The sequence below is a fragment of the Triticum urartu genome, chromosome 3 (genome assembly GCF_003073215.2).
Source record: "Triticum urartu cultivar G1812 chromosome 3, Tu2.1, whole genome shotgun sequence".
Classification (NCBI taxonomy): Eukaryota; Viridiplantae; Streptophyta; class Magnoliopsida; order Poales; family Poaceae; genus Triticum; species Triticum urartu.
Window position 1 is genome coordinate 674,996,167 of NC_053024.1, and position 22,897 is coordinate 675,019,063.

Consider the following 22,897-nt stretch of genomic DNA (forward strand, 5'->3'; position numbering starts at 1 on the left):
CAGAACATGAACAATTTTGCTATAAGTTTGAGTATGTTCATTAGTTTCTGATTATGAATCTTACCTGTAGGCTCATGAAGATTGATTTCTTGCTGCAAACAAGTCGAGGAGGTAGCTCTTGTTGTCCCAGCAGGGTCAGCGGCGTCTGATTGGAGATCTCAGCCTAGCGTCGATGGCCAGAAGATCGATGATCACAGCCGTTATCGGCGGCCAGCCATGGAAGAAGCACGTACCCAGATCCTGTTTGTTGATGTTTGTTATGCCGGCATCCCTGTATATATATAGAAGCTTGGAAAAAAGGGCGCGTGCTAGTTGCGCGGGAAGGCACAGTTGGCGCCAACAAGTTTGTTGAGGAAGACGTGGAGGGGAAAAAAAGTCTGTTTTATGTAACCAGGTTTCTATAAAAACGAGTATTAGTCGTTTTTCACTAGACGCACTTTCCTGGCTTTGTGGAAACCGAATTCTGCTTATCCACGTTTCTATTGGGCCACCCAAACGTGGTTTTAGTTTGTTACACGGTTAGATCGGATAACGGGAAAACAACTCTGATAAAACAGCGTATCCAAACAAGGCCTAAGGCGTTGCACATTGACTTAGCAATTTTTAGATATTCCGGAGTACGATGCTATACGGTGTAGTGTGACGCTTAGCTGTCGGGTGCTACATGAAAGAGTCAGCGGAGTGAATTTTTTTAAAGACAGTTCATTTTGTAAATTCTTTTTGTCCACAGGTCAAATTTGTCGTTTTTGCCGTGTAGTGTAGGCTCGCCTCACCAAAAGATCATCCCCACAACCAGCACGTAGGTCTAGCATTACTCGTTAAAACCAAGTGAAAGGAGATTTATTATTAGCAGATCCCAATCAGGGGAAGAGATTTTGGTGCGTACCGAACGCGGTACGCGCTGGCCAAAAGAGTCTTTTGGCATTGCTAGTGACTCGGCGCCCCAGCTGCCAAAAGATCAGCCCCACAGCGGCGGTTGCAATGGATAAGACCGACACTAATCTTATCGAAAAAGAAAAGTTCGAACAAAATTATCCACCGCGAAGCCCCCGGTTCTGGAAACTGCGACCCAACAACCAACCTCCCTCCCTCTCCAAGCAGCCGCAACGCTCACCAGAACCCAAACACGCCATCACCGCCGTCACACCAAACGCAGCAAAGCAGAGCAGAGGGCGAAGGGTCGACATCGGATCGACATGATCCTCGTGGCGGTCATGGCGGAGCTGCTGGAGGAGTACACGGCGGCGGTGGCGCGCGCCCTGGAGCGGCTGCTGTCCGCGGCGCCGCTGCGCATCCTGCCGCGCCGCGTGCGGTTCGTCGTCCTCCGCACCCTCCCCTTCGCCTCCCCCTCGCCGCCCGTGCCGCCGCCGCCCCCGCACGCCGTCCCCGTTCTGCTCGCGCGCTGATCATGGGCGGATCCAGCTCAGCTCATGCTCTGAGCTCTGAACTCAAGTGAAGTGAGGCTGCTTCTTGTACATACTCCGGTCCGGTTACTGGCCCGATAACATGGTTAGCTAAAAGAAAGTACTCTGCTTCTGATGTTTGGCTGTCCTAGAGATGTTGGGGTACCTTGTAATTTCTTGCCTGTTCTTTGACCTTGCGGAGTAGTCAGTCATGGCTCAACTGGTGATGAGATATGTAAATTTCTGTATATTCCAGCTTGTCGCTTTCAGATGTATTTCGATCTGTAGACTGTTGATTTGGAACAAAAATTCCGAAAGAGTCGATCAACTGCTAGTCTGCGTACAAACACTGTACATGCAACCCGCAAACCCGGGGGTAAAAACCATATTATGCCTCGTTCGATTGCAGTGGGTTTGAGGGGTATTAAAGGGGATTGTGAGGATTATATCCCCTATTCCCCTGTAAGTTAAATTCCTCCCCAATCCTTTTCAAGCCTCTCCAATCCCCTTGGGAAGAGATTAAATTAGGGCAAGTGTTTGGAAAAAATAAATTCCCATGAGTTCATATAAATAAATGAAATAATTGTACCATTCATAAGGCCGGTACGAGTACGGGAAGGCAATACACGTACCACGTACCTGCATATCTATATACTAATTTCTTCTAACAGATAGGTCCCTTGTTCGCGTATCGTTTTTTTCTCTTCCTATCAAAGAAAGAGGCCATTTCGCCTATGCGCCACCAGGGAGTTCCTTCGGCGGCTCCCCTCCACCGACGACCTCTGGATTTGGCACTCCTTCTTTGGATTGCTAGGAACTCACAATGACATCAACGTCTTGCAGTGCTTGAATGTCTTGCCCAAGCTTGTTGAAGGTCATGCTTCTTTGATGAACTTCGAGGTCAATAGACGCAACTACAACAAGGATACTATTTAGCAGATGACATCTATCCAAGATGGTCAACATTTGTGAAGACTATCTCAAACCCTGTGCCAGGAGGCAAGAACTCCTACTTTGCTAAATGTCAGGAGGCTTGCAAGAAGGATGTCAAGCGGGCATTTGGTGTGCTCCAATCTTGGTTTGCTGTTGTCCGGTACCCCGCTCTGACCTGGTTGAAATCTCAGATGTGGGAGGTGATGAATTACCGTGTCATCTTTCGTAACATGATCATTGAGAGCGAGCAGGACTAGCCAGTGTTTGACACTGAACCATATTTCAGGCAGGGTCCTCTTGCAACTGTTGATCACTAGGTACCGACAGCATGGGCTGTCTTCCTTAATATGCGTCAGGAGATCTGAGACCCACAGGTGCATCAAGAATTGCAGCACGATCTGGTGGAGCACCTATGGAGGCTTAAGGGCAACACCTAGTTCGATGTGTTTTAATTTGTGTTTGAATTATGAGCTTGCTTCATTAAACTATTTGATTTTTATTGATTTTTGTTATAAACTACTTTGAACTAAAACCATGACGAGTAATTTCAAACGGAGGGAGTATGTGATAAAAATTAGTTTTTTGTTAAATTTGTGCTGAATTTGAGTTGGAACTCGGCGGCTCGAGGCGGGTGGAGGGGAGGGGGGTGTGGGGGGGGGGGGGGAACTTGGGGGGGGGCTGGGAACTAAAGCCCCCCACGCCAAAATTGGCACAGGTAAGCCCCTAAGAGGCGCTATTTTCCGTCTAAAACGTTCTTGGGGAATCGAACGGCTGAAGATGCTCTAACCAGCTCAGTTGGCGCCCTAATCTTGTTAGTTGGTGACAGACATGTCTACTTATCAAGAACGGCGTGTCTTGGCCAATAGGTCATCGATTGTCGAGAAAATTGGCGTGTGTCTTGGCCAGACTGTCCATTCACCTTTTTTCAAACTTGTTCAGAAACTCAATTTTTTTGGTCAGTTTAAATAATGTTCACGCTTTCAAAAACTGTTCCTATTTTCTAAAAAATACTACACAAATAGAATATGTTTAGGGAAATAAAAAATAGTTTCGATTTTTTTTGTATTTTTTGAAATTCCAAATTTTTAATGTTTTTAAAAATTATTTGAATTTTTTTTTAAAAATTCGTGTTCAAAATTATGTTCGAGTTTTGACGTTTTGAGGAAATTTGGAAGGCACAAACATTTTTTTTAAATGCTAATATTGTTAAGTTTCTTATTTTTGTTAAAAAAGCGAACAATTTTTTGAAATTTTGAACAAATCCTTGTGTGTGGCATCGTCTATTGGAGGAGCTCCAAGTCACCGCTTTGAGCGCCGGTTAGGAAACTGACGGTCGTGCGCATGCCAACGGCTGTAGCCAAATATTGCGCAAGCTCGCTCGCCCGCTCAGCAGCTTCGCACGCTCGCTCGCTTTGCCCATTAGCTTAGAAGAAAGTTAATGAATTTGAAAAGTTAAGATGTTGGAAATATAGTTCATGAATTTTAAAATTATTCATGAGTCAAATTTTAAACAGTTAATAAATTTAAAGAAAGTTCATAAGTTTGAAAAAATGTGAATCTAAAAATTGATATGAGTTTAAAATTTTAAAATACTATGAATTTGGAAAAAGTTCAGGAATTTAAAAATTGTTCACAAGTTAAAATTTTAAAAGATTCATAAATTTTAATAAAGTTCTCATTTAGAAAATTTTCACATATCTGTAAATGTTTGCGTATTTTGGAAAATGTTTCACGAATTTTTAAGAAGTTCACAAAGAAATGTTAAAATAAAAAAGGGGAAATAAAAAATAAAACTGTAATGGAAAAACAAGGAGAAAAAACCGAGCGGAAACCATGCATAAAAAAAATGCATAAACACCATGCAGATCTGAACCGGAAATGTGGACAGCAAGAAGTAAAAGAAGTGGTAGTCTGCATAACAGGTTATGTATCCAGTACAAAATCCTTTGTTAGGAAATATGCTGGTAACTGTGTTAGGAAATAAGCTGGAGGTATTTGGTTCAAATCTCGGGTTGCGCAATATCCCTTGAACCTAAAAAAGGAAAAAAAAGTTAATGGGCCGAGCCCAAGACAAAGCCTATAATAACCAACTCCTATACGGTGTTTATATGATTTTTTTTTGGGGGGGGAGGGGGGGGGGGGTTGTACCGAAGCAGAGCTCATGATGCCAAGCTCTTTGGTAGAAGATTCTCGAAAAAAAAAACTCTTTGGTAGAAATCCCCAATCCTACTGCTAGTTTTTGTTTTTTCTAACCGGGCTCACACTCCTCTCCTCTCCAAATTCAGCACGCCATCTAGTGAGTGCACCGGGGGCTGCCGTGCCCTCAACGACAGTAGAGCACCAGGTTCAGGTGAGCTCCTCCTTCAAAGTGCAACTTCTTTCTCCATGAATGCACATATCTGAAGCTTTTTTTTGTTCCCCATCTAGATTTCTAATCTATTTCATTTTAAAGTGTGCATATGGTTGTGACTTATCAGGGAGGACAATATCCGTTTGAAGGACTCATCAGGTCCAGAATATTTGGCTGGTCAGATCTCATATTTCTATAATTCATCCTCTAATTCTGACCATGCAGATCAACCCTATCTATTCCCCTGCACCCTTCTAAATCTGTTGTTGCTACGTTTTTTCCCTACATGGATATATGTATGAGATTTCTGTGTTTTAGTATATTTGTGCCTCAAAGGAGTTTACATCTTTTTTCTTATGAAATGAACCTGCTTCCATTTGCAATACTGTTAACAATGTTTGTTCAAAATTATTCAAAAAAAACAATACTCACAAAACATGTACATTTCACCATATTGAGGATTTGAGGGCAACACTTCTTTCTTGATTATATTGATCAGCTGCAATGTTCTGTGATTACAGAGAAGGAATGGCTTCAACCAGGGGAGACATAGGATGTGAGTTAGGCCAAGGCAAACTGATAGGAAGGATTGAGTATGGCGAACGGTCTAACTGTCTCAGACGTTGATCAACATGTGAGAATATCAAAGAGAACGAATTGTTGTATTAGTTTCTATTTTTCAGTTTTGCTCTTAATTGGCTGACCCTGAATCCCCCATCGATATGCAGAACGCTAACAGAATCCTCTTAGACTCCTTGATATTTAATGTTAGTTGTCATAACATAATAACAGGTGTTTTTTGTGTGTTCATATATGTTTTTATATATTTTTAAATAAAATAAGTGACTTGTTTCTTAATGACCAAATACTGCATCACTGAATTTGTGTAAGTGGAATTCATCATCTTGGCAAGTATCTAAGACAGTTGATATATGTTAGATATCTTGAATCCAGTAAGAGTTAAAACTCATTATGTTCCTTACTGCTGTAGCAGATTGGATTGAGCAGGGTGCCCTTCTGCTCTAAAGATTGGATTAGTGGAGGTATTTAGTTTTATGATGGTCAGGTCAATCAAAATCACATGGTCTTTTTTTCAAGTTGAGGAAAAAAAAGACACCGGAACAGGTGATTGATCAGACCACATCTTTCATCTTTTCTGCATATATTTGATCAGACCATCCGTCCGCTCTTCTTATCCACCGCTTCTCCTCTGCCGCGCCCCAGGCTAGAAGGTGGGCGACGCCGCGAGCTCTCCTCCTGAAGAAGCCACTGCCCGCTGCAGTCATTGACACCTCCTCCGCCGCGGGAGGCCGTGGGCGAGAGGAAGGAGGCGTCGTCATCTGCAGAAGGACCATCGCCCTCCTTGTCAAGTGCATACCTCTGCTGTTCTTCCCTGGGGTGTGAGGTGAGTCTCAATTTCTATTTCTGTTGGTTAGTAAACATTTACCGTTGTTGGATATTCACACAAATTCAGGGAATATCTGTTGTCAAAGTATTTTATTAGGATCCACACTCCCATGCTAATTTCAGGATCAAGTGAAGGTGGAGCATGGCTAGCCTGCTTGTTTAGCACAGTCCAGTATTCTTTGATTTTTCTTTGCAGTTCATGTTTTGGCTTGAATAATTTCAAAATCGAGCAGGGATTGTTTGATTTTTGCTGCTGATGGTTTAATTGTCAAACTACAGGTGCAGAGGAGAGGGACAATTTTCATATCAAATACTCAGGCTGGTTGGTGGCTCTTACATATTTATTTCACACTACATATTTATGTCACTTTCAGACAATCGAAAGTTATGTAAAACAGTATTTAGGAGGTTTTAGTGTTTAAATTCTCAGGACAATGGAGTGAAGCATATGAGGTGCCTTATCCCATCAATGTCGTTGCATTCCAACCAATATTTCTTCTGTCCTAAATCACGCGGAAGGTCGCGATGGGTTGTGTTTTTTGCCCAATGTCAATGATGCAACTACTGGATTAAGGATACTGGGACTACGCATTGGTTCTGGTAGCTAATAAGTTTGTATGAAGTAATTTAGGAGGCTACAGAATTTGAGTTCTATGCAATTGTGGGTGTACATCCTAATGTCCCGACGAACTCTTTCTCGCTGTTTAGGGTAGAATGTAACACTGAATATTATCTGAGCTTTTAGTTCGTCTCAGTTTACTTCTAATGTCATGAACTGATGATTTGTCCGAGCTTGTAGTTTTCTTGTTATGCTTATTATTTTTATCTCGATACATGAGTGGAAATTGAATCAAATAGTAAAGCTATTACTCAAATTGTCCTAAGAATTTAAACACTGAAGCCTCCTAATATTCTGAAATTGTGCTTTCTCTTTGCTCTTCTTATTTTGAAAGTAATTTGCTAGACGTTTTATACCATGAATTCTGTAGCACAATTGGAGCTATCTTTATCACATTGTAATGACACAATCTCATCAGTTTAACTGGATGAGTCTGCGTGATTTTGTATGTGGAACTACTACTCCCCGCAGTTTCCGATCTCACGATCATCCCATTCTTGCCAACTGCTCTTCTGTAGTAGTTAAGAACATGCACCGAGGAAGCGCGATCTGTTTTGATACTTTGTGAGCAATAACGCCTGCTCTTCTATTGCAGTTATTGTGACGGTGTGTTAATCGTGAGGAACAATGGTAATCATGTGGACGGCGCCGGAGAAGCTCGCCTCCGCGCCCACAAGCCTCGGATCCGGCAGGATCCGGGACGAGGAGGGGTGGATGAGACGGGGGAGGAGGAGGAGAGTGTGGGGGCGTCTGGGGAGGAGCGAGGGGTGAGAAGATGAGAGGGAGAGAGAGAAGAGGTGGTGTAGCAGGGCCGGACCGCCGTCCTCTTCCACTCCATCAACAGGCTTTCTCAACAGCAGGCTGCACCACTGCTTGAAAGCCACCGGTCTTCTTCCACTCCATCAACAGTTAGTTAGTCAGCCGCCTCCCAATGAATATCACACAGTCTGGATACTTTCTTGGGTCAATTCCCCTGTTTTTTCACTGTCATATTCATCAGCAATTTCAGCGGCAGGGAGTGCTTGCCGTAGTGGAAACGAAGCAAGAACTGGATGGAGCTCAGGATTTTGCTACTACCTTGCTAATAGCTTTGTGAGGTAATTTGGCTACCTATTTGTGTGTTTATTTTCTGTTGTACCGATGTCTATTTTAATTTAGAAAATAGAAACATGAACTGTGATTTAAGCATCTCAATAGCAGATGTTGTTAGCATGAACATAATGTGTACCGTACCTACTGTGCAAGAGAGCCGTGCCTGTGTTCCATTGTAGCTGATGTAGTAGCTTTCAATTCGCAGGCATGTCACCGATGACAAGTGCAAGAAGAAAGCACCGAGGAGAATCCACAAATCCAAGAGGCAGAAGCATAAGCGCGTCCTGCTCAATGATTTCTTGGGTGAACTTATCAAAATGCTAGGTGAGTTAAATAGGTGTGCATCAATCACTAGCCCCCTCGACACCTTATAGATTACGTCACAGCTAGCGTTGCTTCAGTGAAGCTGTCTCTTAATTTGGGGGGTCGTTTCCTTTTCCATGTAGTTATTTGGAATGTCAGAGTTGAGTGTGGGTATGTATGAATCTGGGTCATGTTGTTACTATCCATGTCCAATTGTCCAAGTCATGCTTTTGGGGTGAATACTGGGGTTCAGTATGTGTCATGGATTTCTTTAGTAGATCCCAATGAATGTTTATGCCGTTGAAAACGTGGATGACCTCATTGAAAATTAGTAACACCAGAAGACCTCTCGATGTTTGTTGACAATTCATTACATTGTGCATAATTGTCAGCATGTAAAACTGTGTAGTACCTGCATCCATTAATTCCAATCTTTTTCTAATCCATCTGTCTCAGGCTCTCAGCCATGCATCTTGCATCAAACTGTATGTGCCTTGGAGTATATTGCTTCTTATATTGCACCCATTATTAGTGAAGAAATTGCGAAATGCTTACTATGCATGGTGATTATTTAATCAGAGTAACATCTGACATGAAAAGGCACTTCAAATCAGGGCTAATTTTCAAGCCTGAATACCTTTTACTTAGAACAAAGTACTGGTACATCTTCTCTATTTTTAAATGTAGCCATCCCACTCTCCCTGGAAGCCCCGCCCCCCTGCTACATTTTCATGGTCACCGCCCCCAGGAACGGCTACAAGATGAAGCGACGCACAAGGTTTCTTCTTGCCTTCTTCTGGTTTTTCTCTTTGATATCCATTTGTTGCCTTGGGTATTTCTTGATTCCTTCTCTGGTGTGTGTGTGTGCGTGTGCGTGTGCGTGTGCGTGTGTGTGTGTGTGTGTGTGTGTGTGTGTGTGTGGAAGGTCACGCGCCTTTGTGCCGGGTGGGAGCATCTACTGCACTAATAGAATGCCAAGCATAGGAAAGGCTCCCCAAGATGATATATGCTTCTTCAGTTTACGCACATTTTTTAGAACTTTTTTCACCCAATGATAATTCATTACTGCTTGAACTCTCCATGGTCAGACAATTTGGTTGGTGTCATGTTCTGAATGCATGGTGATATTGAGCACGTACAAGGCTTTCCGATTCAACCGCAATTTCCAGGGTAGTTGTTCTAGCAGGATATTGTATTTGTTACGGAAAACACGGATGAGTAATTACATGATATATTATTAATATTAAACTGTGTTGTTTCTCTGAAACTAACTTGGTATTTCAGCTGTGGAAACTGATGTTCTAACCTTAGTTCCATAGATGAATCTTTGTTGTCTTTTTCAGAAAGGGAATGTCTGGTATATCTTTCTTTGTGGATTTATTCAATGAGTTTTCTACATTTGGGCTGCATTGTTAAGAAAGAGTTTGATGATGCCACAAGAGCAAGAATTAAAAGTCGTTTGTAGAACCATGTTTCCTCATGGCAGGAGGCGAGCAATACTTTACTATTACAATGTTCATTTTCAATACAATCAGAAGTATGACACTGATTGTCAATTGCGCGTTCATGCAGGTTGCGCGTTCATGCAATACTTTACCCATGAAATAGAAGAGTTGTGCAGGCGTGTGATTCAAGTTCTTCGACGGAACGGACCCAACTCATTCAGTGAAGAAATTTCAAGGTTCTCTTTCGGAACTGGTTTGAGCTTCTATAAGTTCAGTTTGAAGAACAGTATCACAGAATAAGGAATCATGAAAATAATGAGGTAACAGCAGAGGGTGAGTGTTGCAAAAAAGATTGACGACTGGAGCTAAAAACAGGCAAGAGAATGTACAGAAAAGCCTTCCTTTAGATTTAGCCAGTAGAGCATGTGCCCTTCGCATAGGGATAATAACTTTTAGTAAAACAGCAGCACCGGTTTGATTCAGGGTATACAATATCTTACAAACAGTCAAGGATTCACCAACTCACCAGTCAAGCATTAGATAGATAACAAAAAGGTAGGAATAACATGTGTGCAGAAGTACATTCCTACTCATCATGAGGACAGGTGTCAAGAAGGAACTAGGCATACCCATAGCATTTCCCCACTGTTTAATCAATCTTAGTGGAACTGGGTGGTCATGTAAAGTAGTTTCACTTGGGGTGCATCCATCAGCCTCCTTAACCACATAATAGACAGTGGAGCTGAAACTTCCCCTCTTTTTTTAAGAATGCCTAGTCGGGTTCTTCTCCTACCAGTATCGAATAGAACTCGAAATCGAATTTCATTGCGGGAAATTAGGATTTCATGAGGGAGGAAAAGGGGGTGGAGAGTCGTACAATGCATTGGTGGGATGAAGATCAGAGAAGCGAATGCCTCTCGTAATTGATTGAAAAGTGCTCTGCTGCTTCAAATATCATGACAATTCAAATACAAACTGCAGACCTGTACTTACGGTCAGAGATGATGGCTGAACATTCCTTATTTCCAATAACAATACTTTCCGCTTGAAGGAAGTTTCTTATTGGATTACATAATGCTTCCAGATCATCTTCGTTCTGGTCATAGCTATTCTGAGTTGTCATAGTCTTCAATGTTAGGCATCTAGGTGCCCTAAGCAGCTTGTCATTGACTGATTGATTTAGAAAACACATAGATTCCTGTTTCGCCTGTAGATAAAGTATGGTTAAATAGTTATGGAATTCCTCAGGAACTGTGTCCTGAAGTTTCCCACTTTCGAAGAAACTGGAAACCCATAATAGTTTCCTATGGTTATCTATGATCTCTTCTAGGTGCTTGGCAAACTCATACTCCCTGTGTGAGGTAATATAGAAGATCTTTTAGATCATTAAAGTAGTGATCTAAAAAGTCTTGTATTATTTTACAGATGGAGTCTTCTTTACCACTTATAAGATCCATACTCACTGAATCTACTCACGCTCATTCTGGAGTGATGAAGAATTGAGATGATAATGGAAATAAGATCCATGACATGTTGTTCCTAAGATGTGCGACTGATTGCAATGGAACAATATGCGGATGCACAAGTTCTTACCAAAACAGAGGTAGCACGGTCTAGAATATGGGACACCAAACTGCAAGGGACTTAGGAAGAATTATTGTGTGTTGAAACTGAGAGTTGAAAGGGCAGCTAGCAACTGGTCATGTATATCAGACACCTATCACAAGCAATTGATACTGATAGAGTCCAAATACTACAGTCAATTGTGATTCGAATAATTCTAAGCTTAAAAGAACCTCGAATCCAACAACATTTTCCGCGCACCATCTACTCGATGGTATGCCCATATGGATTGTTTGATCTCTTCTCCTCTGCAGACTGCAGGTGCAAGTCCCCCGCTCATTGAGGGCGTGGTCAGATTGCTTAATGAGTTCTTTTATTTTTGGGATTTTAAGATGACTACTGCTTGAGCACCATAGTTGATTGCTATTTATTTCAGATCAAATTCTCAATCAATTTTTCCTTCCAATTGAAATGAAATATTCGGCAAAATAGAATGATGTATATTGCGAGACTATGTACTGTAGGAGTTATTTGAGTAATGATGTGAAGGCAATGTATAAACTTGGTGAATTCACTTCAGTTTGCTGATACTGATATACCGCTATGTGTCCAGCAAGTGTGATTTGCAAGTCATATATAGTATGTATTCACAAACTTTTCTGTGTGTTCCATTGTACTAAGTCGAACATCCATGAGCACAGATTTGGTTCTAATCAGGTATCACATATTTCATGCTTGCAGTATAGTTTATTTCTCCATCTGTGCATCGTCAGTCTTGAGTACATGCTCTTGTGCCTGCCCAGCTTGCTCTGTTACTGAACTTGCCCTCTCTTCCTAAAGAGCAGACCTGATTTCCTTTGTGTCCTTGAAGCAAATACCACAATGTCAGCTTGAAATTTTTTAGGACACACAGAGCCAGAATGTAGATATGGGGTTTGACAGAAAGAGTACACACCGATTTTTAGGTGCTGTATTTTAGAAGCGAGCCCCTCTTTCATGCCTACAAGCTCCTGCAGGTAAATCAACCGTCAGTCAGCATACTTTTATATTCACTGCTTAGAACAACAAGCTGAATCAACTGAAATTACTCACGCTATGGCAGGTCTTGGTGAACAAGACTGCAAACTGCTGATAAAAAAGAAAATATCATGTTGTTAGACACCCATTTATCTGTGGTAGTACTGTGCAATTGATGCATCAGTCTCACCAAACGATGTTGTTCTGGATCTCATAGGATCACCTGCATTTCGTTGGACTTTCTATGAAGCTTACAAACTAGGATGACTTGTATTTATAGTGACTACAACAGATCACTAGCCCATGAGTTGTAGCCTCCGTCCCAAAATAACTGTCTCAACAGATCACTAGGCCGATTTTAGGTGCTGTCATTTAGGGTCCTAGCTTGGTTACAAATCAAATCAAGGCTTGATTACATAATATGAATGGATGGTGCAAACCCCATCATGCATCTAGTGGTAAATAATCTTTATTTTGCAAATAACATCTCTTATTGGGTGTTCTTCTCTGAATATAAACCTGACGACCCCTAAACCTATTTTGGATTGACAGATAGAGTACTGCATAGTGAGATTTATGAGTGTGACGCAGAGAAACAAGTATGGTGTCTGATTATATGGTCATCATCACATTTGTCTGAAAATTTAATTGCAAACATGGTTACAAAGTTACAGTATTCAGAACTGATTCCATAATCTAATTCGTTTATCTATCTATTTCACCTCAATCTGTCGCTGCTTTGGAACTCTCTTTGTCATCAATGATCAACCTAGACCCGCGAACGTGCGTAAGCTAGATAAATGCGCACATAAACGCTCAGGAGGCGTGCCAATGGCACGCCCCAACCACTAGTCCAGTACAATAGTCGCACATAACAGCAGACTCTGACTATTACTACTATCTCAGGTTTAGTCTACCAGAATGTCTTATATTTTGGAATGAAGGTAGTAGTTGATAGGCTGCTTTCTCGGAATTCGCCCCATATCGTCTTGCTGCCCCTGTGATCAACGTCCGGAATCGGCTGCCCACCTTACCCCTTGTGTGATCATGTATAGTAGTCAATGAAAATGCATAACACCTGCTAGTTGCAGTAAAAATAGAAAAAAAATGACGGAAACTTCAATACACCAGGGAAGTAGTTGTACTCTGCTGATTTGGCAAGAACATGAGCTGCACATTTACAGTATCCAACATCTAGATATCACACATTTACAGTACTAATAATAATGTACGTGCAATGCACGTTTATATTAGGTAGGATATTAGTTGCACGTTATATTAGGTAAGATATATCTGTTGCACGTTGGTATTTAGTAGTATATCAATTACTTTTTCACGGGAATGGTAGGATATTAATTACATGGCATATTTCATGGGATAGCGTTGAGTCAAAACGTGTTTATAACCAATGGCAGTGGTGGGTAATTAGAGCGTTAAACGTGTTTGGTGCTCACCATTGGAGGGATTTGAACCGTTAGATAACATGATTTGACGGTTGAGATGGTTTAGATCTGCCCCTTTGGGTCTTTTTATATTGGTATAGATGTGTGTACTAATGCACTACTGGTTGCACTTGCATTTATAAAGATATATTCGCAGTACTAATGCCCATATATCCAACATTTGGATTCCCACATCGATATCCATCTCACACACTCAATGCAAGCTCGAAGGAACATCCATAAATAGCAGGCTGACGAGTTCACATCGATCCCATCCCATCATATCGAAAACAAAGCAAAGCGAAGCCTAATCGTGTTCGTGTTGGCCATGGGGTTCAACAGAGCACAGTTGTTTGGTGCCTTCGCCCTGGGCTTGCTCATCATGATCCACAGTAAGTTCAGAGACCAGCACCACACAACATGCCCATCCTGTTAAAAAGATCCATCCAGTCTTGTGCTAGAAACAAAAATCTAATTCTGTGGTGCAGGTGTGGAGGCGGTTAATCCCCGTGCCCGGATATGCCATTCCCCTAGCCATCTTTATAGTGGCTCATGCAACAACAGGAAATGCACGGAGACGTGCCACCACGAGCACTTCACCGGCGGCTACTGCACACGTAGAGGGGTTGTTAAAGAACTTCACTGTCAATGTACCATGAGATGCAGCAAGCATAGTCCTCCACAGCCGTCGGAAGTGCCGCCACCGCCGCCGTCCAAAGTGCCACCACCACCAAATGTCATGCCGGCCAGAAAAATCTCTGGAGGCATGAACTACTGACTTAAAGGATCATTTTCCTGTCTCCATGGAAATGTTCAATTTGTAAGGAATAAACATGCATGATTGATCGCATGAAAATAATTTGAAGTGTCGAAACGATAATAAGAAAAACCTCTTTAATTTGAGACTCTGCCTGACAGAAAATGACCCGTGCGATGCAACGTGATAAAAATTCTGTCAGAAGCTGCACAGTGCCTTGGTTCCAGAGAATTGGATCAAGGGCCTTTTAATCTTCGACGAATCTAGTATTTGAGAGAATTGATCAAAATGTAATAGCAGCAAATAGCTAGGTCCATGGTTGCAATGGTAGAAAATACTGACATGTATATAATTTTGTGGGAGTTGTATTTTCATCAACACTTTGGTTGTAGGTACCGCACACGTCATCACACTTACTGTTATTACTACTTCCTCTATCCGTTATTTATTATTAGGTTGGGAGTAATTTAATATGCTAGTGCATAATAATCCCAAGGGCGCTACAAATATACTGTTATGCACAGGCTGTAAACCCATTTTAATTATAGTTGACACCACAATGATATCTCTTTGGCCAGTGCTAGGCGCCATCCGGATGTAGGAAGAGAAAAACAAAAAAATATGTCCGCATTCTGATCACTCTCCCTGTAGCTGTTAATCACTATCCACTTCACACACTTGTCGTTTCGCATTTATCCTCATGCGCCTTGTCGCTGCAGCCAGCTCGTCGACACCAACGACCACTGCTGCAACCCTTGTCGTAGTCGGCTCGCCGTTATCCGCCACGGGCATGGTAATTTCTAGGGACTTGGGAGTCTAGATTTTAATTATGGCAGAATAATAATCAGTTTTATGCGGTTTTATCTTCTCAAGAGCAAGCAAAGTATAGTTTGTACTAAACGTTTTGACATTCAGCATGTATGTACTACAGTTTCACAAGGGCCATAATATCCAATGCATTGCGTTCGATGGACTAGGTCTAATCTCGTGGATGATTTGCAACCAATCCCATTTTAATTCGGTGCTTCGGTATTTTATTCGGTGGTTAAAACATTTAGTACCAGTGCATAAAACCTGAGCTTTTGTATTTTGAAGGAAAAGAAGGCTAGTGTAGTATGGGCCTGCTAATTCACACCAACCAGACGTGCAGCAAGCTTGGAACCACGCGGCGCATGAATCGGAGGATTGCGTGTGGGTAAAAAACTAAGGGATGAGGGTAGGCCTAGGCGGTGATGTGGGACCCAGTGGGGACGGGGAATGACTAGAATAGAAGATGAGCTTCAGGTGAAAAAATAGAAAAAATGATCTGAGCCGTCAGCATTGAGATGGATGATACAGATTTTGGTGGTGGGATCTTTGCGCACAGTTAGCAAAAAGGACCCTATATTCTTGTTAATTTTCTCCCGACATCCTCCTCCAAACGCGACCACGAGTCACCGTCCCCCTCGCCCATCTCCCTCCCGCTTGTGGACAGTAGCGGCGGCCGAGATCCGCATCCTCCCCATCTCCGGCAACTACAGTAGCTCGCCTAAGGCAAGCAGATGGTGGGCTACTCACCCCCTTCCCCTCTGAGGCCCTTGGAGCGGCTTGTCGGCGTGATCCGTGCCTCTGCCCCCTCTCAAGATCCTAGACCGCCAGCGGCAAGCCGGTGGTGGGCTCCTCCTTCGCTTCTCACGCCCATGATCAAGGTATACTCCGATGCTCCCACTTCCTCCTCTCTCACCTAGATTTTTGTGTGTACATTCGTCAAAGATCTGCTAGGGTAGATGAGGGATCTACAGGAAGGTTGGGCCTTAATGAGGCGACTGATGAAGACATTAAATCAGAGCAATTGTACACAGGGCACCAATGTGTACCATCCGAAATCACTGAAATAACAATGGGATCACGCAGTGACGGCCATTACATGCAATATTATGGTTATATATGGGCATGTGAGTGCTTTGGATGACTCGTGCTATGTACAGAGTTCCTAGATTAATACGAGAACCAATTAAATCTGAACTTGAAGTCAAATTGATGCCATGTTTTAGCTTGTAGATCGTTAATCTGTTGATGCTTTGGTTACATCGATTCTCAGACATGCTAAGGGTGTGTTATTTCTGTTATAAAGTAGTGCATCGCAAGGTGTTTCACTGGTTTAGTGGGGAGAGTGAACCCTTCACTTATTTAGTGCATACAAGACGCATGATTAGTTAGTGTAATGTGATAAGGGGAGATCTCCTAATTTTTTTTTGTTTCAGTTGATGGCTATAAAGCTTCTTGTCCACAAACAGGAGATTCAGCTAATTTTGAACCAAATATTCAGAAATTTGGTTGAATACATATAAGGGGGGAGCACGACAGGTATGGCCTGAGAAGTTATTTCACTTGGTCCTGGGATTCTTGCGCATTCCTGAAAATAGCAAATAATATGCATCGCAACATATTTCCAAAGTTGATTTAGAAAATATTTGCTTCATTTCTGCTTTGCATAGCTGCTTTCTTTACATGCTGAATCAAGTTGTGGCCCTAGTCTTAAAATGGCATGAATGTTTGAGACTAAGATCTATGCCAATTTCGGCACTATCAAAAGTTGCCAATATTTGGAAAATTGTAGAGAGGGGCTCACGCTTGGTGTTCAACCAATCAAGTCCCAAGTTTTGGTCTCATGCCAAATTTTGGCCCCAATCCAGTCCTGAAATGTTTGTATTTTTGTAGTATTCTGTTTTAATTGCTCATTGCTAGTATTCTGCTGTAAATGCCATTCTATACACAGGACACATGAATACTAAATGAGTGCAGCATTGTTCTTTTACATTCTTCTCTCTAGTAGTGGTGCTTGTTGAAGTCTTTCGCCTTGCATACTGGAATCCAAGTCGAATGAAAAGCATGGTGAATTAAGGGAGCAAAGAGCAGCATCAATGCTACACTTTGAAGCTGAATCATGGTCAAAGCCTCAAAGGTAGGTTTCTCTGTCACCGGAAATAATTTTTCATCTCAGTTCTTTTCTACGACTATTTGCAGGCTAAGTTGTGTTATAAATTTGTATTTTTTATGCTTGTGTACACTCTGAGTGTGCCCACCAGTCTTTTTTATATGTAAGCTCTGAGTGTACCTTACAGACTTTTAGTCCATGAAAGAACACAATTATTTCCAGTTTCTCGCCTTGTGATGTAAACTATAAAATTGTCCATGTATTTGTAGATGGATGATGCTCTGACACCAGAAGCATCTCGAGTACATATGGACAGAAGAAGTGTACAACTGCAAGGGCGAAACTCATTTGCGTGTGAGATAATTTTAGTTCCTTTGTTGAATGTACACCAACACAGACTTGTGCTGAACTGAATCATATTCCTTTGGTGTTATCTCTCCCTGAAAATGAAGCTTGACGAGCGACAAGCATTCGAACCGAAGGCAAACGTCAACTGAACAATATTATGTCATGTACAATCAAGATAGCAAATGCTCGCTGAGCGGTTGATCATTTTAGTACTTAATATTCAGTTTTGCTGGTCATGTAATAAAAATAATCATGTCATGTTATGGATCACTTCACATGCATGTATGTGGATCAAAGTCGACCCAGAAATGGAATACCTTGCTCACAAACATTTTCACCAGCCTATTCAGATGTGGGTGTGTATTGCGAGATAAGCTTAATGTTAACTTCAATTTTATGTTGCATAATTCATATAAAATATTAGTTTTGTTTTGGATAATCCAGTTTGACATATACATTTAGTTGTGCGTCAAGGGGATGACTTAATTTTCACATATAATCAAATATTGACATGCTTGAAAGAGTTATCATCAACATTCTGCCGATTTGGAAATAAATGAGAGGCATGAGGTTGTTACTATAAAAGTGATGTTTTATATCTATTCATTTCTAGGGGGTGATTTGTGAAATGTACACTTAAGTGGGAGCAGTCCCCTCCACCATAATCTGTGCCATTCATCTCCCATCCAATGGCCCAGATTTTATTTTTCTGTTCTTTCACATGAAGCTCAGATTCTATACTAGTTGCTCCCTCCTGAAAGGGTGAGGCCCATTGATTCCTTCTTTGACCAACTCTTTCAATGCTGCTTGTTGCCGTCAACTCGTAAACATATTTAAACTGGTGAGATTGAGTACAGGAAGACGATGTGGGACTATCTATTAACCAGAACCTTCTCCCTTTTCACAAACACCGGCAGAAATTGCAGCGGACAAAGAAGAAACATAGTCGGGCCGAATTCTGCAGAACTGGCCTACACAGGGAGCATGCGAGGGATAGCAAAATGTGCACTAGGCGAGGATTAACGGGCAGTGCTCACATTGGTCCAATGGGCCAAACGGCTGTGGATCTGGGTGTTCATGCGGATACAGCTGGGCCAGGGCGCCTGGGGCAGGCCCATGCGCACAAAGCACGGGGCGGCTGGCGAGCCAGTGGCTCGTTCCCGAGCGAAACGACAGCAGGCGGCGGCGCGATGATTATGCACACGAATTGATTCCCCGAATTAGTACCACCTCGTATATATATTTTAAATTCGAATTAAAAGCGTAAAATCATGGGAAAAAGCGTATTGTGACGATGAACCTGACAAAGTTAATCCGTGCTTTATTATTAGGGAGAAATATCAAATATACATAACCACGGCAAATTAAAGTGACCCAATATTTGTCTTCAAGGCGATTGAGCATTGAGCTCGACTTGACACCGACTTGAAAAGAAATAATGTAATTATGAATACGTTTTATAGCTCAGTCAAAAGAGGAGGTAAGAATTCTAAAAAAAAAAGATAAGAGGGACCATGTTAAAATTATTCACCTCAATATAGTTCAATTGAACATAGTTAGCATGTTAGTTGCAAAAAGAGAAAAGAAACTACAATGAAAGAAAATCATATTTCAACCCCAAACTCTAGGGCCAGTTTAATTTGACGCAAACTACAAAACCGGTTAAGGGGAACTACTAGTTGACGAGCGCTCCTTCAGGAGCATCGCAACGATCACTTGCGGGTGGGCTGAGAATGCATCACTTGTCGGGCTCTTGGTCGCCGCCACGTGTCGCGCTATGGGCGTTCTCTTTGAAATTTTTTTATTTTCTGCACGTGTTTTCGGCTTTTTATCCAGTTTTTTCCTCTTATTTTTCAACTTTACGGGTTTTCACCGGTCTTTCTTTGCTTTTGGACAAAAAAATTTGCATGAAAAAATGCGTTTTTTTGCTTCCGCGAGAGGCACGGTTTTTCTTTGCCTCTCGGAAACGAAAAGAAAATTTGTTTTTTTTTTCTTTCGTGAAAGGCACGATTTTGCTTTTGTGAGAGGCACGGCTGTGCCTCTCGGAAACGGAAAAAATAACATGTTTTCTGTTTTTTTTCTTCTACGAGAGACACGGTTTTGCTTCCACGAGAGCCATGGTTGTGCTTTCGTGAGAGGCATGGCCGCGCCTCTCAGAAACGAAAAAAACGCATTTTATGTTTTTTTCTTTCCGCGAAAGGCATGATTTTGCTCACGCAAGAGACACGGTCGTGTCTCTCGAAAACGGAAAAAGGACGGTTTCTGTTTTTTTTCCTTCCATGAGAGACACGGTTTTTCTCGCGCCAGAGGTATGGTTGTGCTTTCGCAAGAGGCACATTCGTGCCTCTTTCGAAAAGGTAAAAAACCGTGCTCCCGGTCTGTTTTTTCGTCTGGTTTTTTTCTTGTGATTTTTTTTCGTCAAAACCTATCAACATAGGATCTAATTTTGAAATCTCGACGCGAGGAATCCAACGATGAAAACGGTTCGAGATTTGGATACACGGTTTAAGAGATAAAACGTTTGAAATAAGCAGACCTACGAAAAAAAAGAAGACTCCCAGATTGCGACAAGTGACACACATACATTATCACTTGTCGCAATCCGAGGAGGTGAAAATAATCTTTACAAAGAGTACTTCTCAATTATTGATTTCACTGGTTAAGACACAACCCCGTAGAAGTGTAGCACACTGTAGCATGGTAGCAGCCCAATTAGCATTGTTAGCCCAGGTAGCAACCAAATCGGTTTCTTCTTTGTTTTCCGCTGGGTTGTACGCAAATAGACTGTCAAAGTGCCATACACCATATAAACGCATATCGGAGCATATATAATAAAAGTTTTCTGCAAGAAATATTGAGTATGCATTAGATACCATGGCATTAAGCCGAAATCACTAGTTAAAAAGCACTCTTTGCAAAGGTCACCCTCACCTCCCTAGGTTGTCACAAATGTCGCACTGCGCCACTTGCCGCAACCTTGGAGGCTTTCTTTTAGATTTGCTTATTCAAAATGTTTATCTCTTAAACCGTGCGTCCAAATCTTGAACCATTTTACTGTTGAATTTCTCGCGTCGGGATCTTCAAAATTAGATCTCATGTTGATTGGTTTGGACGAACGTTTGTTCATGAAAAACGGGTAGAAAAATCCCGAATTGGGAATACATTTTTCCTTTTCCGAGAGGCACGACCATGCCCCTCACGGAAGCAAATCAATGACTCCACAAGAAGTAAATCCGTGTATTTTGTGATAGGAAAAAAAATCCGTGCCTCAACGAGAAGTAAGTATGTGCCTCTCGCGAAAGGAAAAAAAAAGAAAACATGTCTTTCCCCCTTTCCTAGAGGCACGGCCGTGCCTCTTGCTCAAGCAAATTCGTGTCTCTACAAAAAGTAAATCCATACCTGTCATGGTACAAAAAAAAGAAAGAAAAATGTGTTTTCCCCTTTTGCAAGGGGTACTGTTGTGCCTCTCGCGAAAAAAATGCGTTTTGTTCCTTTTCAAGAGGCACGGCCGTGCCTCTCGTGAAATCAAATCCGTGTCTTTTGTATTAGAAAAAAATTGTGAGAGGCACGGCCGTGCCTCTCACGGAAACGAATCCAAGCCTCCACGAGAAGTAAATTCTTGCCTCTCCCGGGAAAAAAAAGAATACGTGTTTTTCGTGTCAATTTTTTTATAGTCCAAAACCTAAAAAAGGCGGGAAAACCAAAAAGCCGTAAAACCGAAAAAAAATCATCTAAAAGTCAAAAACGCGTGCAGAAAAATAAAAAAATCCGAAGAAAACGCCCTGAGCACGACACGTGGCGGCAGATGCGAGGGCTTCAAGTGACCCTTCGGAGGCTCCGAAGGAGCGCTCATTGTTCTTTTCTGCGAAAAAGGAGCGCTCATTTATTAGACGCTCTTCACCAGGGGGGAAATGAGAAAGGGAACGAGATAGAAATACCCGTATCCAACATTTGGATATCACACGTTTACAGTATGTGTGTACTGATGCACTTGCATTTATACACTATATAGTATAGTACTAATGCCTGTATACCCACCATTTGGATTCCCACATCGATATCCATCTCACGCATTCAGTGCAAGCTCGAAGGAACCTCTATAAATAGCAGGCGGATGAGTTCACATCGATCCTATCCCATCACAAGCAAAGCAAAGCGAAGCCTAATCGTGTTCGTGTTGGCCATGGGGTTCAACAGAGCACAGTTGTTTGCTGCGCTGACCCTGGGCTTGCTCATCATGTCCCACAGTAAGTTTAAATACCAACGCCACATCACACGCCCATCGTGTTGCTAGTTAAAAAGATCCATCCATTCTTGTGCTGAAAACAAGAATGTAATTCTGTGGTGCAGGTGCGGAGGCGGTTCATCCACGTCCCCGGATATGCCACTCCCCAAGCCATCTTTATCGTGGCTCATGCAACAACAGGAAATGCGTGGAGGTGTGCCACCACGAGCACTTCACCGGCGGCTACTGCTCACGTAAAGGGATTGTTAAAAAACTTCATTGTGAATGTACCATAAAATGCGACCATCATAGTCCTCCACCGCCGTCAGAAGTGCCGGAGCCGCCGTCTTCTGAACGGCCACCACCACCACCAAGAGTCATGTAGGCGAGAAAAGTTTATGGAGCCACTGAAAGGATAATATTTGCGTCTCCATGGAAATGTCCATTTTGTAAGGAACTAGACAGGAATCATTGATCGAATGAAAATAATTTGCAGTATCGAGACAATAATAAGAAAACCTCTTTCATTTGAGACTTGCCTAAGGAACTTGTGGTCGGTTTACCAAACCGTCTCGGTTGCCATGACTTCATTTTTCATATTACCCACACTCATGTGCTATCATATATCGTATCAAGCCCTCAATTATCAGCGCTTGGTCGTCCTCGAGCACGTGACCATCGACCTCCCTCCCCTACGAATGTTTCGGCAACCGTCAGCATGTAGACGTCCTGCATAGCATGGTCGTCATCCATATTTGTGGATGCTTGGTCGCCCATGCCGCAAGCGCTTGGTGACCGCTGTCCATGTTGGCAAACGCTGGTCCGCCATGTTGCTGAGAGCTTGCTGGCAGTCACCAACTTCACCGAGAGCTTGCTGGCAGTCACCAACTTCACCGAGAGCTTGCTGACCGTCCTCGGCCGCGAGTGATTTTGAATTTATTCGGCGCGATTAACTGCCTTCCTAATCAATTAATTTCATTAATGGCTCAAATTATATGCATGCTTTATTAATTGCCTGCCTTATTAATTGCCTTCCTAATCAATTAATTTCATTAATGGCTCAATTTTTAAATTGA

The 22,897-nt window shown here is 42.2% G+C and overlaps 3 protein-coding genes across 3 annotated transcripts; all 3 read left to right on the forward strand.

Annotated features, from left to right (window-relative positions):
* The first annotated feature begins 1,009 nt into the window (after positions 1-1,009).
* On the forward strand, positions 1,010-1,731 carry LOC125549069. Its single transcript, XM_048712561.1, has one exon. The coding sequence runs from the start codon at positions 1,197-1,199 to the stop codon at positions 1,404-1,406; it is 210 nt and encodes a 69-aa protein (XP_048568518.1). The 5' UTR covers positions 1,010-1,196; the 3' UTR covers positions 1,407-1,731.
* Positions 1,732-13,863: 12,132 nt separating this feature from the next.
* Positions 13,864-14,458, forward strand: LOC125549070 (defensin-like protein). Its single transcript, XM_048712562.1, has 2 exons — positions 13,864-13,966; positions 14,063-14,458. Exons 1-2 carry the CDS (start codon positions 13,903-13,905, stop codon positions 14,350-14,352), a joined length of 354 nt encoding a protein of 117 aa, XP_048568519.1. The 5' UTR covers positions 13,864-13,902; the 3' UTR covers positions 14,353-14,458.
* A 7,287-nt stretch (positions 14,459-21,745) lies between these two features.
* On the forward strand, positions 21,746-22,348 carry LOC125549071 (defensin SD2-like). Its single transcript, XM_048712563.1, has 2 exons — positions 21,746-21,843; positions 21,947-22,348. The coding sequence occupies exons 1-2, from the start codon at positions 21,780-21,782 to the stop codon at positions 22,204-22,206; spliced, it is 324 nt and encodes a 107-aa protein (XP_048568520.1). The 5' UTR covers positions 21,746-21,779; the 3' UTR covers positions 22,207-22,348.
* The last annotated feature ends 549 nt before the right edge of the window (positions 22,349-22,897 follow it).

Excerpts from the sequence above, each read along its gene's own strand:
- LOC125549069 (XM_048712561.1), top strand. The coding sequence starts at position 1,197 with ATGATCCTCGTGGCGGTCATGGCGGAGCTGCTGGAGGAGTACACGGCG.
- LOC125549070 (XM_048712562.1), top strand. The coding sequence starts at position 13,903 with ATGGGGTTCAACAGAGCACAGTTGTTTGGTGCCTTCGCCCTGGGCTTG. Across the intron at positions 13,967-14,062 it reads CTTGCTCATCATGATCCACA|GTGTGGAGGCGGTTAATCCC; the intron begins GTAAGTTCAGAG and ends TCTGTGGTGCAG.
- LOC125549071 (XM_048712563.1), top strand. The coding sequence starts at position 21,780 with ATGGGGTTCAACAGAGCACAGTTGTTTGCTGCGCTGACCCTGGGCTTG. Across the intron at positions 21,844-21,946 it reads CTTGCTCATCATGTCCCACA|GTGCGGAGGCGGTTCATCCA; the intron begins GTAAGTTTAAAT and ends TCTGTGGTGCAG.